A 15,763-nucleotide genomic window follows, 5' to 3' on the forward strand; every position below is an offset into this window, starting at 1 on the left:
CAAACTATTAATAGAACTAACATGCATTCATTCATTCATTTTCCATCGCTTGTGTACCCCGCAAGAGGCGGGGACAAATCGTCAAGCTATGGGATGAAAAGGTGTGTCCACTTGTTTTTATGACATTTTTTACATTGCAACTGATATCGATTTATTTATCTGGACTGTGTAGACTGAAATCTTAACTGAATCCAGCAAAATGCAACATAATGGAGAGCACTGAAGTGTCTTCAAATGTAAAATTGCATGCTGAGTACAACAAATTCTTACATGTTGGCAGGTCTGCACTAATATTGAAAGTTCATTCATTTTCTGCCGCTTATCCTCAAAAGGATTGTGGGGGATGCTGGAGCCTATCCCAGCTGTCTTCGAGCGAGAGGTGGGGTACACCCTGGACTGGTGGCCAGCCAATCACAGGGCACATATAGACAAACAACCATTCACACTCACATTCATACCTATGGACAATTTGGAGTCGACAAATTAACCTAGCATGTTTTTGGAATGTGGGAGGAAACCGGAGTACCCGGAGAAAACCCACGCATGCACGGAGAGAACATGCAAACTCTACACAGAGATGGCGGAGCGTGGAATTGAACTCAGGTCTCCTAGCTGTGAGGCCTGCACGCTAACCACTCAACTACTGTGCAGCCTCGTGCTAATATTCATTCATTATTTTCTACCGCTTTTCCTCACAAGGATCATGGGGGATGCTGGAGCCTATCCCAGCTGTCTTCGGGCGAGAGGCAGGGTACACCCTGGACTGGTCGCCAGCCAATCACAGGGCACATATAGACAAACAACCATTCACACTCACATTCATACCTATGGACAATTTGGAGTCGCCAATTAACCTAGCATGTTTTTGGAATGTGGGAGGAAACCCACGCATGCACGGGGAGAACATGCAAACTCCACACAGAGATGGCCGAGGGAGGAATTGAACTCGGGTCTCCTAGCTGTGAGGCCTGTTCGCTAACCACTCAACCACCGTGCAGCCTAGTGCTAATATATTTTACAAAATATGATTATAGAGAGTGTGATCAGGACCTCGGGTCATCACATACCTGAGAAATATCGTCTTAGATTTAGACTTAACAGTTTGTCTGTAGGATTTGTGTCCATTCATCCAAAAAACGAGTTGAATGCATAAAATTGGCCAAAATGCCTCAGTAAGCTAAAGAATTAAAAGTCCGGGGAAACTAAGGACTTAAGCACAACCTTGGTTCATAAAATTATACAAAGTCATGTCCCAAGAGTTTTGTCTATTTCATGCATATTCCTTCAACGAAGGGCAGCTCCAGAACCGTCCTGGGAGGATGTTCAATTGTGTGTTCCACTTAAAATATACACAACAAGGCCTGCCCCCATTCTGCATATTTTATATACTGTATGTGCTGCATTTAGCAAGGCACTTTAACCCTCAAAAATTGTCTGACTCACTTGGAAGTGACCATGATCTGGCAATGTGACTATAAACCTGACCGATGATAATGCAGATCAGCAGGAGGCCGATGGCCACAAGTTGATACATTATGCAGTCTAAAAGCTTGTTGAGAGGAGCCAACAGTGAAGCCGTAATGAAAGATTGACGTGTAAAAAAAAAAAATAAAAAAAACTATTTCGTTGGGTGGTGTTATGTAAAGTAATAAAGCAGCAGTAGCTGGAAGGGGGGGGCGCTGTTGGGACTTAATAGAAGCACATGGACAGTGTCTTCATTTGTGCACTTTCGCACTTGAGTGCATAAGTGCGTTGACACTGAGAAGTGCTTTATGGGTAATGGTAATGGTAATGGTAATGGTTTTATTTCATTTGAACATGCATCAGATTACAATTGAATGCATCACATAATCAGTTCACAGTTCCACATGTCCAAAAGGAGTAGGAAGAAGCAAAGCTTATTAAATCCTACCTTTCCATCGGGTACTTTTACAATCAGTAACTGTTACATTTGTTCACTTCCTGCTTTCCTAATAGAGTTTAAGTTTTTTTTTATTATTATTATTTTTTATTATTTTTTTTTTAATTTTATTTTGTCACATACCGAAGTACGAGGTGATATGACCATACAATGACATAATGGGTACCATAGTAACCACTGATATGTATATTACTTCATGACTTCAAGACTCTTCATCCTACATCAACTGCTTGTATTGTTTCTTGAATTCGCTAGTGAATTCAGTTAGTGAATAAATTTTTTTTTTTAATTAAATGCAATAATCCGGACTCGAGTGGTTAGCGCACAGACCTCACAGCTAGGAGTTTGCATGGGTTTTCTCCGGGGACTCCGGTTTCCTCCCACATTCCAAAAACATGCTAGGTCAATCAACAGTTTTGCCTAAGGATGTTCCCATCAGGGTTTTATGATTCCAATACTGATCCCGATGTACTACCGGCTATATTAGGGGTCACCAAGGTTTTTTTCTTGTCAGAGCTACTTTTATAAAATGAAAATGGCCGATAGCTACTTGTTTTTGTAGCTTATAGCTTAACATGAACAAAATGCAAATATCCATTTGTTCACTTCCTGCTTTCCAGATATAGATTAATTTTTTTAACATTTTTTTTGTAATTTTTGTCCCGTACCGAAGTACGAGATGATATGACCATACAATGACATAATGGGTATTATAGTAAGTGTCAATATAGTGATATATATAGCACATCATGACTGGTTCAAGACACTTATATGAATGTATTTAGCTTATAGCTTAACATGAACAAAATGCAAATATCCATAACTCATGTTTTGTATTTTACAATGCATTTATTTCTAGTCTTCTCACATTATGAACTGAAAACCTGAATGAAAAGCAGGTTTGTCCGCCTCTGCCGGGGCCCCTCTAGCCTCATCTTCTGCCTTCTAAACTGCAGATGCAGCCGACCCTTGGCATTCCGGAGATGAGACAAAATACCGACACTCGTCCCTCAGTTTGGCACCACTTCTGAAGTCAGTACACACAATAAACGTTTCAAGCACGGTGCTAGATTTGTCACGATATCAATTTTTTCTGGTTGATAATCGTGACAATGACAGTGGATACGGCCCTCAACAGTGAAGAGGGAACATGTTGATGCAAGCTGAAGGGAGAAATTACAAATTCTCCCCGAGGTACGCGCTCACATCATTTGGAGCCCCCCGAGCAAAGAGTAAGTCTACAGAGAACACATGGCATAGAAACCAACTAAACAGTCTTATTGAACTGCCTTCACATTATCAGGAAAACCAGGTGGCCTCAATTACATGCTAAATCGGTCCTGGTCAGGGAAGTCTGAACAGGAGATCTGTGGCATCAAATGTATATAAATTATAATTCATTGTAAAATATACAGCAGTGATGACAAAAAGATAAAACAGTATAGTATTGCAACAATATTTATTGATTCATTAACAGTAGCCCTGTTTACATGAGGAGTTTTTCACATTCATACCTATGGACAATTTGGAGTCGCTAATTAACCTAGCATGTTTTTGGAATGTGGGAGGAAACCGGAGTACCCGGATAAAACCCACTCATGCACGGGGAGAACATGCAAACTCCACACAGAGATGGTTGAGGGTGGAATTGAACCCGTGCGCTAACCACTCGACCGCCGTGCCGCCCACTTGTAAAATATATGTCAGTTATTCTGCTTTTAAGTAAATAGAAAGGAAATGATCCCTAAAAGGGTGGCACGGCGGTCGAGTGGTTAGCGCACAGACCTCACAGTTAGGAGACCAGGGTTCAATTCCACCCTCAACCATCTCTGTGTGGAGTTTGCATGTTCTCTCCGTGCATGCGTGGGTTTTCTCCGGGTACTCCGGTTTCCTCCCACATTCCAAAAACATGCTAGGTTAATTAGACTCCAAATTGTCCATAGGTATGAATGTGAGTGTGAATGTTTGTTTGTCTATATGTGCCCTGTGATTGGCTGGCGACCAGTCCAGGGTGTACCCCACCTCTCGCTCGAAGACAGCTGGGATAGGCTCCAGCAACCCCGCGATCCTCGTGAGGATAAGCAGTAGAAAATGAATGAATTAATAAATGTTGACAAGGTGGACAAAGTATGAAACCACTTCCACACAGAATGGGAGGATAACGTAAGATGCAAGAATCAATGGCTGCAAGCTAAGGCACTATAATGCAAAGAAATGTCTCGTCAATGTAACATTACTGACATCTACTGAACAATAATTTAAAAAAAAACACTAAAGAACGAGTGGTTAGCACGCAGACCTCACAGCTAGGAGACCCGAGTTCAATTCCACCCTCGGCCCTCTCTGTGTGGAGTTTGCATGTTCTCCCCGTGCATGTGTGGGTTTTCTCCGGGTACTCCGGTTTCCTCCCACATTCCAAAAACATGCTAGGTTAATTAGCGACTCCAAATTGTCCATAGGTATGAATGTGAGTGTGAATGGTTGTTTGTCTATATGTGCCCTGTGATTGGCTGGCGACCAGTCCAGGGTGTACCCCGCCTCTCGCCCAAAGACAGCTGGGATAGGCTCCAGCACCTTCTGCAACCCTTGTGAGGAAAAAGCAGTAGAAAATGAATGAATGAATGAATGATCCCTAAAGGCCAGGAAATCATTTAATAAAGGTTGTCATTAATGTAAATATTATAACCAACTATGTCACATTGACAGTATTCATTCATCATAATATTGTTACTTTTCTTGTTCATTTGTTTCTTTCCATTCTTTCTCTTTCACCCTCAATCTCTTTCTAAAGTCCGAGGAAATGAACCATGTGCTCCCATTGATCCGGAAACTCACACATGAATGCATACGCGGAGAAAACACCTTCCACCTTTGTACACACCTTACCCCCCCCGTGAGGAAGACAAAGTGGCAGGTGTATCGTGGTGGACAGAGCCACCGACCCTCTTGCAGAGTTAATGAGCTTTTATTGACTTCAGCATCTGAAGCATTTGCTGTAACTTATCACAGTTAGCGCCTCGCTCCCCAGACACACACACACACACATAATATGTTTGTGTGTAAATGTCCATGGAGACACACACTCTTTCAACTAGTACAATATGACTGAATTATTTTTTTTTGAAGCGTACCAAACTATTAACACATATCTTTTGAGTTTAGTCAACACCCCTTAGCTCTACATTCATTTTCGGGTATCATAAGACACATGAATAAAACACCAAATAATAATATTACACTTAGGAGGATTAAGCAGCACTGGATAAATAATAATATGTCATAATAATGCAACATATACTTTAATATGTCATCTTTCGCTCTGTAAAGTTGTGGAATTTGCATTTGTATATTCATTCATTCATTCATTCATTTTCTACTGCTTTTTCCTCACGAGGGTCGTAGGGGGTGCTGGAGCCTATCCCAGCTGTCTTCAGGCGAGAGGCGGGGTACACCCTGGACTGGTCGCCAGCCAATCACAAGGCACATATAGACAAACAACCATTCACACTCAAATTCATACCTATTGATAATTTGGAGTCGCTAATTAACCTAGCATGTTTTTGGAATGTGGGAGGAAACCGGAGTACCCGGAGAAAACCCACGCATGCACGGGGAGAACATGCAAACTCCACACAGAGATGGCTGAGAGTGGAATTGAACCCTGGTCTGCATTTGTATATTCTCACGGGGAATTTGTAGTGTCTGTTTTTCATTTTTTTTATTGACATTTTCTACATCGCAACTGATGTACCTACCAATAGCTTGACAATTTGTGTCCAAATTTTGACTGACAGCATATGTGTGTTTAACGGATAGCATTAACAAAAGTACCAGCAAAGCTTGACTCTTTTTTATTTAAGCAGGACATAAATATTCAAACACATGCATGTACGGAGTGATTAATACAATTAGAGTGATTATGAAAATGTAGAGCAACTCCATCAGGTGTGTGTGCTTGCTGATAAATGGATGGACGGATGGATAGATGAATAGATAGTCTTATAAAGTCTCATAGTCTATACAAGCCACAGTAACACAGTGAAAATGAAAATTCAAGGTCAATGGTGCTCTCATCATTTTATATGGCATACACACACACACACACACACAAGAGTGTGTACTATTTTGTCCAGGGAGCCATGAACATGAAGGGTGCAATATGGAGCAGAGAGAGTAAGCAAAAGGACAAGTGGAGAAAGCAGAGCAAAGATAGGAGATGTAAAAAAAGACAGGATGTAGACGCACAGAGAGATCGTGACCTGTATTTATCCATCCTGTCAGTATAAAGGCAGGACATCATAGGTCACTCCAGAGTACATTCATTCATTTTAATATGATTTGAAGCTATAGGCGGAGATGGAAGCAGAAAAGCTCTTAATCGTTGGAAATAAGGCCCATAAGGCTAAAGCAGAGAGAGGCTAGGAGGCTAGAGGTAGAGTGTGCATAGAAATCTTTGCCCGACTTTGGAGTTTTGGGACAAAAGAAGGTCTTCTTCCGTCTCGATGGTGGAAAAGTGGCAAATCGTTATCGTTATCTAAAACAAACGTAATTAGTGGGACCTCCATCTGTAGTTTGTTACAGCCTAAACGTGTCAACTGGGTGTATATGTGGAGGAGGTGGAGCAGGGAGCCAAACAATTGCTTTAAAAAGGGAACTATTTTTTTTGTCTAAAAAAAATTTAAAAAAAATAAAAATAAATAAAAATTAAAAAAAAAAAAAAAAACATTAAAAAATAATTTTTTCACATTTTTCTGCCCAAATGGGTCAACTGGGTGTATATGTGGAGGAGGTGGAGCAGGGAGCCAAACAATTGCTTTAAAAAGGGACTTATTTTTTTGGTCTCCAAAAAATTAAAAAAATTAAAAAATTAAAAAATTAAAAAATTAAAAAATTAAAAAATTAAAAAATTAAAAAATTAAAAAATTAAAAAATTAAAAAATTAAAAAATTAAAAAATTAAAAAATTAAAATAAAAAAAATAAATAAAACAATAAAAAAATAAAACAATGAAAAAAAATTAATTTTTCAAATTTTTCTGGCCAAACGTGTCAACTGGGTGTATATGTGGAGGAGGTGGAGCAGGGAGCCAAACAATCGCTTTACAAAAGGACCTATTTTTATTTTGGTCTCAAAAAAATAAAAAAATAATTTTTTCAAATTTTTCTGGCCAAACGTGTCAACTGGGTGTATATGTGGAGGAGGTCGAGCAGGGAGCCAAACAATCGTTTTAAAAAGGGACCTATTTTTTTTGCCTCAAAAAAATAAAAAAATTAAATTTTTCATATTTTTCTGCCCAAACGTGTCAACTGGGTGTATATGTGGAGATGGTGGAATAGGGAGCAAAACAATCGCTTTAAAAATGGACCTATTTTTTTTGGTCTCAAAAAAAATAAAAATAAAAATTTTTCATATTTTCCTGCCCAAACGTGTCAACTGGGTGTATATGTGGAGAAGGTGGAGCAGGGAGCCAAACAATCGCTTTAAAAAGGGAACTATTTTTTTTTGTCCCAAAAAATAAAACAATAAATTCGTAGTGTCTGTCAAACATTTGCAGCATTTCTTGAAATGCAATAGGGGTGTCAACAGTTGTTGAGTGTGATGTGTGGAATTGAACCCTGGTCTCCTAGCTGTGAGGTTTGCTCTCTAACCACTCGACCGCCGTGCAACCTTGTGTAAGAACAGTAAAATAAATTAGTGGCATGATCAAAACATCCGACTGTCCGGTCTCTACTTCCGGATCGGAAGCAACCGTTCACAGCTAGCGGCGGGTACGACCAACCACAGCGGAGTGGGCGTGCCTGGAATACATTAAAACATACATTTTTTGCAGGAACCACAAAATTAAAAAAAATACAGATGAATAGGTGCAGATCCTGAAAACTATAAAGCTTTGTGTAGTGTTCTATAGGAGTCCACAACTGAATACATAGGCATAGCATAATAGGTCCTATTTAAAAGGACTTAAATAATAGAATTTATTCAACAATTTTTTCTGTTCGAAAATGTCATCTTTTTTTTCTTTTTTTTTTTACTTTGTAGAAGCAAACCGAATAAAGAACCTATTCAAGAGGCAACAAGGCAGCACATCTGTGCTGTGCCTGGAGCTCAGACAGTCAAGGGGGATTTGTTGGATTGCTCAAGGCCACCTTGACAGTGTTCAGGAAGCAAACTATCGCACCTTTACAATAACTAGTTGAAATTTCCACTTTTTTTTTGTGTGTGTGTGTGTGTGTCGGCGATGCACTTAGAACCTTTGGTAGCCCAATCATTCATTTTCTACCGCTACACCCTGGACTGGTCGCCAGCCAATCACAGGGCACATATAGACAAACAACCATTCACACTCACATTCATACCTATGGACAATTAACCTAGTCGCCGATTAACCTAGCATGTTTTTGGAATGGAAAACCAGAGAAAACCAACGAACATGCAAACTCCACAAAGAGATGGCTGAGGGTGGAATTGAACCCTGGTCTCCTAGCTGTGAGGTCTGCGCGCTAACCACTCGATCACCGTGCCGCCCTATATGGATTATTTACATTTACAATTGGGAAATACAGTACAGAAATACAGTGTATTGGTTTGGCTTCAGATAAGAGTGAATAATGTGTTAAAACTCAGGGATGATGTGTTTAAAAACTGCAGGAAATCAAAGGATTGTAAAGGATTGAGACCAACGGGTGTGTTGCTGGAACACGAATTACCTCTTAAACTGGATGACAGAACCCAGCAGACATCCGTATAACACTACATTACTGTCAATTTCACGCTGACTCACCTGCTTCCCTAGACCACATTCACACATGCAAAAAAAATTCCACACCATTTTTTCCTCGACTTCTTCCTTATTCCGCCTCATTTTTTTTTGTCCGCTAACTTCTGCCACATTTCTCCAACGATTCAAACCAATTCAACGTCAAAATGTTTAGCTTATTCAGGACATTGTTGGATATCTACCAGGACTTTCATTCATTTTCTACCGATTATCCTCACAACGGGGTGCTGGAGCCTATCCCAGATGTCTTTCAGGAACATTGAAATTCATTCATTCATTCATTTTCTACAGCTTTTCCTCACAAGGGTCGCGGGGATGCTGGAGCCTATCCCAACTGTCTTCGGACGAGAGAGGCGGGGTACACCCTGGACTGGTCGCCAGCCAATCACAAGGCACATATAGACAAACAACCATTCACACTCACATTCATACCTATGGACAATTTGGAGTCGCTAATTAACCTAGCATGTTTTTGGAATGTGGGAGGAAACCGGAGTACCCGGAGAAAACCCACGCATGCACGGGGAGAACATGCAAACTCCACACAGAGATAGTGGAATCGAACTTGGGTCTCCTAGCTTTGTGGCCTGCACGCTAACCACTCGTCCGCCGTGAAACCTGAACATTGAAATATTCAAGAAAAAGTGCTGGAACCTATCCCAGCTGTTTTTGGACGCGAGAGGCGGGGTACACCCTGGACTGGTCGCCAGCCAATCACAGGGCACATATAGACAAACAACCATTCACACTCACATTCATACCTATGGACAATTTGGAGTCGCCAATTAACCTAGCATGTTTTTGGAATGTGGGAGGAAACCGGAGTACCTGGAGAAAACCCACATATGCACGGGGAGAACATGCAAACTCCACACAAAGATGGCCGAGGGTGGAATTGAACTCGGGTCTCCTAGCTGTGAGGCCTGCGTGCTAACCACTCGTTCGTTCGTGTTTTTTTTTGTTAAATTATTGTTCAGTAGATGTCAGTAATGTTACATTGATGAGACATTTCTTTGCATTATAGCGCCTTAGCTTGCAGCCATTGATTCTTGCATACGTTATCCTCCCATTCTGTGTGGAAGTGGTTTCTTACTTTGTCCTCCCTGCCCACCAAGTTTCCAACATCTTAGATTTAGAATAAATAAATTGGAGGCTGTATCAGTAGCATGTTTTTGGAATGTGGGAGGAAACCGGAGTACCCGGAGAAAACCCACGCATGCACAGGGAGAACATGCAAACTCCACACAGAGATGGCCGAGGGTGTAATTGAACTAGGGTCTACTAGCTGTGAGGTCTGCACGCTAACCACTCAACCATTACAATTATATTTATTATTATATGAGTTTAGAATGGGAAAAAAATTGTAAAGTCACTTCACACAGAGATACCCGAAAGTGGAATTGAACTTGTGTCTCCTAGCTGTGAGATCTGCGTGCTAACCACTCGTCCACTGTGCAGCCCCAGAAATACATTAAGAACCATAAATAGCGTAATCATTAAAAGAGCTCCAATATGGCTTAAGTGATGATTTCATATTAATAAAGATCTCCAATGATTGACAGTGAATGACATAAGGTGGACTAGAAAGGAGGATTTTTTGACGTGGAAAGTGCTGAGAAGAATCCCCTTGAGACTCAGCTGTGAGCAGAAGAAGAAGAAGAAGAAGAAGAAGGAGAAGCAGATGCAATACATTCATCATTTATCTTTATGCCCCCCCCCCCCCCCATTCACCCCCCACCGCCTCTCATCTTCATTGCTGTGAATTCCAGCATGAAATGATGATCACTGATAGTGACTGATGGTGGACTTAAAAGGGGAATAAATGAAGTTATTCTTAAAACTTCTGTCAAGTTTAGTGCTTCTACTTTCAGGTTTTTTTTTAATCTGTGACAGTAGCAAGTTATGAGTCAGCATTATTTTGCAGCGTGGAACTGGCGCAGCGAAACGTGGGCTGCAAAAAAATAAAAACAAAACAAAAAAAAAAAACAAAACGCAAACAGGAAGCTATCAGTAACTATTGTCACGTGTCTGAAACGTTGTTTGCGGCAAATTCGGTGCACGTGCGGTTTGACGTGAAACTGCCGGAACTCCTTGAATCTCCGTCCCGTAAACTACACCGGAAGTGATTCACGACACAAAAAGAACTTAGAAGATAAAACAAATTGTTGGACTTACTCAGAATGAGAGCAACAGGCAAGAAGAAGAAGAAGACGAAGAAGCACGCAGAGTTCATGATGCTGATGATGACACGCCAAGGCGGGAAAATGTCCAAAGGTGTGTGTCAGGTGATTTGGATCTCTATTAAAAAAAAGTCTTTCTCCTGTGTTTGGTGCAGCGTGTAAGTCCACAGTGGCTGAGAGGAGGAACAGTGCGCTCCTCAGATGGGGAGGGCAGGTTCTGTGCAGAGGAAGAGGAGGAGGAGGAGGAGTGGGAGGGGTCTGATGAAGCACCACCAACACATCTGATCTGCACGGGAGAAGATTCGGCCAAAGTTACCAGACAGTGGGGATCGGGTTCTGGAACTTATGTCCACCCCCCAGAAAGATCTATCTCAAATGATACAATCAGTATCGTTGAAAAAATGAATATATATAATAATATAATATATATAAATGAATATATAAATATTTAAAATGAAATGAAAAAAATATTTTAAAAACATACTTTAACATACAAAATACCATATTACAATCTACTACTTTAATTTATACTACGTTGGAGTGTTTGTGTACTGTTTGTGCAACCTCAAAAAAAGTCCTTAAAAACGGGCGAAAATCGAACCAACAGAAAAGTGGGAATTTTTAGCCTTCTTTAGGTCCTGCTGGGACCCCTGATGAATGTGTGGTGGGCTTTGTCCAGAAAAGTGTCAAAAAAGGAGAATTCATGACAATGGCGGACCTGAAAAACAGTTGAAAATCAAACCATCAGAAAAAGTGGAATTTTTTGTCTTCTTTAGGTCTTGCTTGCAAAAAAGGAGAATTTGCGACAATGGCGGACCTGAAAAACCGGCAAAAATCGAACCATAAAATTTTTTGGGTTCTACTGGGTCCTCTGATGAATGTGTGGTGGATTTTGTCCACATCCCGGACCGGATAAGTGTCGTTTCAGCACCTCAAAAAAAGGAGAATTTGCGACAGCTGCGGACCTGAAAAACAGGCGTAATTCAAACCATCAGAAAAAGTGGGATTCTTTGCCTTCTTTATGTCCTGCTGGGACCCCTGATGAATGTGTGGTGGGTCTTGTCCATGTCCTGGACAGGAAAAGTGTCGTTTCTGCACCTCAAAAAAGGAGAATTTGCGACAGCAGTTGACCTGAAAAACAGGCAAAAATCGAACCATCAGGGAAAAAAATATTTTTTTGTCTTCTTTAGGTTCTGCTGGGACCCCTGATGAATGTGTGGTGGGTCTTGTCCAGGTCCCGGACCAGAAAAGTGTCGTTTCGGCACATCAAAAATCAAAATTCATCAAAATTTGTGATAGCCACGGACCTGAAAACGGGCGAAAATCAAACCATCAGAAAAAGTGGGATTTTTTTTGCCTTCTTCAGGTCCTACTGGGACCCCTGATGAATGTGTGGTGGGTCTTGTCCACCTCCCGAACCAGAAAAGTGTTGTTTTGGCACATCAAAAAAAGGAGAATTTGTGACAGCCGCTGACCTGAAAAACGGGCGAAAATCAAACTGTCAGAAAAGTGGGAGTTTTTGTCTCCTTTAGGTCCTGCTGTGACCCCTGATGAATGTGTGATGGGTTTTGTCCACCTCCTGGACCAGAAAAGTGTTGTTATAAAACCTCAAATAAGGAAGAATTTGTGACAGCCGCGGACCTGAAAAACATGCAAAAATCGAACCATCAGAGAAGTGGGATTTTTTGCCTTCTTTAGGTCTTGCTGGGACCCCTGATGAATGTGTGGTTGGTTTTGTCCACCTCCAGCACCAGAAAAGGGTTGTTTCGGCACCTCAAAAAAGGTAGAATTCGCAACAGCAGTGGACCGGAAAAAACGGCAAAAATCGTACCATCAGAAAAGTGGGATTTTTTGCTTTATTTAGGTCCTGCTGGGACCCCTGATGAATGTGGGGAGGGTTTTGTCCACCTCCCGAACCAGAAGTGTCGTTTAAACACCTCAAATAAAGGAGAATTTGCGACAATGGCAGACCTGAAAAACACTTGAAAATCAAACCATCAGAAAAAGTGAGACTTTTTGCCTTCTTTACGTCCTGCTGGGGCCCCTGATACATGTGTGGTGGATTTTGTTTAAACACCTCAAATAAAGGAAAATTTGCAACAGCCAAACCAGAAAAGTGTCGTTTCGGCACCTCAAAAAAAAGGAGAAAACGTGACAGCATTGAACCTGAAAAACAGGCAAAAATCGACCCGTCAGAAAAGTGGGATTTTTTGCCTTCTTTAGGTCCTGCAGGGACCCCTGATGCATGTGTGGTGGGTTTTGTCCATCTCCCGGACTAAAAAAGTGTCGTTTCGGCACCTCAAAAAAAGAATTTGCGATAAACGAGAATATGAAAAACGGGGAAAATAAAATCGTTCCTTCAGAACAAGAAACTTCTTGCATCACATTTCAATCTGGTGACACCCCAAGAATACACATTAGCTTTCTGGAAAGGATAAATGTATAGCATTTCTAGGGCTGTCAAATGATCAACTTTTAAAATCAGATTAATCGTGGTTTTCAGATTAATTAATTTGATGTAATTGCAATTTAAACATGAAAAACTGGAGTCCAAAAAATGAGATGCAGCTTCCAGGTAAGTGATGCTATTTGGGTGATTTTTAAAACAGGCTGGTAGGAGACTCATGTGGTCTTTCGGACGGACCTGGTGCAAGACGGCATCGTGTCAAGTCCGTGTGACACTGTGACGTCGTCTGTCATAACAGAGAGCGGTGGCTTGCAATGAGGCGTTAATGAAATTAATTAGTTACTGCTGTTAACGCGTTATATTTGACTGCTAATTATTCTTTTGGGAAAAATTGATCGGAAGAATGTTTCTGTTCATCAAGTCTTGCGACACATTTGGGATGCAGTAACAGGAATAGTTTTCCATACTTTTCCAGACCTGGAAATTTATGAAATCAAATTCCATACTTGCATAGAAAACCTGTTTTGCACTCATAATTTTGGACTTTCTTGCAGAAAAAGTTGAATATTTCACACAGTGTTTGATTTGGTATGAAAATGAAAGTGCAAGTCAATTCAGTTGAGTGTATTTAAAATAAAAAGTACTTTGTTTTTCCCCACTAGAGCATATACTCACACATTCATAGATTTTTAAAAATTCACTTTTTTGGACTCGTTATGAGCTTTGCCTGCTGTACTTTGATTTCAAAGAATCATGCTGCCGACCCTCGAGAGAGAATCTTAACACACGTCACAGTACATCAATTCAAGAACTTTTTTTTTTATTCCAAAATGTTTCGAGTAAAATAAACTGTAAAAGATAGCCAATCCAAACAGCAAAGTAAACAGTCGAAAGAGTACAACACACAAACTTCAGTTGTGCTCTTCACACTGCTCCCTTTTCCCGGGTGAAGCAAACAATCGTCTTCGTCTAGATGCGTAACTTAACAGTTCGATAGTAGTCCAAAAGTACTTAACTAACATCGGTTTTAGATGTTCCAAAGCGAAATAAACAGGCTCTTGTTCTGCAGTGCTGTTTGAATCTCACAACAAAACTAGCTTAAATGCTCGTAAAGGTCAATAGAAACCAGCCTTAAGTGGTAATGCTTCATTATTAGCGCTTTAAAAAGGCCTAAACAGGATTAAGCATCCATGTAAACAAAACAAAAACAAAACAAAAAAAAAGATAAAACGCAGTAAGGCACTTGGCTGGACGACTAACAGATTCCAAACACAAATGTCAAAATAACTTTTACTGTCAGCAACAGTGACCATGAAGCAAAAATGGTGTTTGTAAAGGAGCTATACATACACACACACACAAAAAAAAATAGTCCCCCTAAAAACATGAGCAGAGTGCATGTTGGGCCTTAGGGTGGACGCCATGAACAGGAACCACACTTTGATCAAGCGCTGCCTCCTACAGGCAGACAGAAGTAACTGCATATCCAGTTTTTAAAACTGAAATTAGCGGATAAAATATCAGTTAACAAAAAAAAATGGTCATAACATGTTTTAATACTTTACCACTGGTTTCATCATTTTTTTAAACAAGTTTTAACAAAACAAAAAATAAATGGTATACATAAGAAAACATGGGACTGTTGCTATGTGGATGGGCCGGCAGCACAAAAGCTATTAGATGATGTCGAACATGATGATGTATGTTTGTTACTGTTATTATTAACTTGCATCCAGCAGGAAGCCTTAATGGGGGGGGAATTCTTAATTCTTTCAATTCTTAACCTCACTATTACTAATGCTATTATTAATGCCATAACAGGATCAAACAGGAAGCACACTGACTGGTATGATCCTATTCAGGGAAACAGAAGAGTTACTAACTAAAATGCCATCAGTAAATAAACCAAACCCTTCTGGTTCTTGATGTTACATGTTTTTTTTTTCATTCATTTTCTAACCTCACAAAAGTCGCGGGGGGGGGGGGGGGGGGGGGACTATCATGGCTGTCTTCAGGCGAGAGGTGGGGTACACCCTGGACTGGTCGCCAGCCAATCACAGGGCACATATAGACAAACAACAATTCACACTCTCATTCATACCTATGGACAATTTGGAGTCGCCAATTAACCTAGCATGTTTTTGGAATGTGGGAGGAAACCGGAGTACCCGGAGAAAACCCACGCATGCACGGGGAGAACATGCAAACTATACACAGAGATGGCGGAGGGTGGATTTGAACTCGGGTCTCCCAGCTGTGAGGCCTGCGCGCTAACCACTCGAGCACCGTGCAGCCTAGTGCTAATATTCATTCATTCATTTTCTACCGCTTATCCTCACAAGGACCGCGGGGGATGCTGGAGCCTATCCCAGCTGTCTTCGGGTGAGAGGCGGGTTACACCCTGGACCGGTTTGCCAGCCAATCACAGGGCACATATAGACAAACAACCATTCACACTCACATTCATACCTATGGACA

At 40.9% G+C, this 15,763-nt stretch overlaps 1 protein-coding gene across 1 annotated transcript in view; it reads right to left on the reverse strand.

Annotated features, from left to right (window-relative positions):
- nrn1la (neuritin 1-like a) overlaps positions 1-11,174 on the reverse strand; it is a 66,754-nt gene extending 55,580 nt beyond the window's left edge. The window contains exon 1 of the mRNA XM_058076445.1: positions 10,874-11,174. Coding sequence (XP_057932428.1) covers positions 10,874-10,931 — 58 coding nt within the window. The 5' untranslated portion in view covers positions 10,932-11,174. The remainder of the gene's footprint in view (positions 1-10,873) is intronic.
- Between the last annotated feature and the right edge of the window lie 4,589 nt (positions 11,175-15,763).

Source organism: Doryrhamphus excisus, chromosome 6, assembly GCF_030265055.1.
Source record: "Doryrhamphus excisus isolate RoL2022-K1 chromosome 6, RoL_Dexc_1.0, whole genome shotgun sequence".
Taxonomy (NCBI): domain Eukaryota; kingdom Metazoa; phylum Chordata; class Actinopteri; order Syngnathiformes; family Syngnathidae; genus Doryrhamphus; species Doryrhamphus excisus.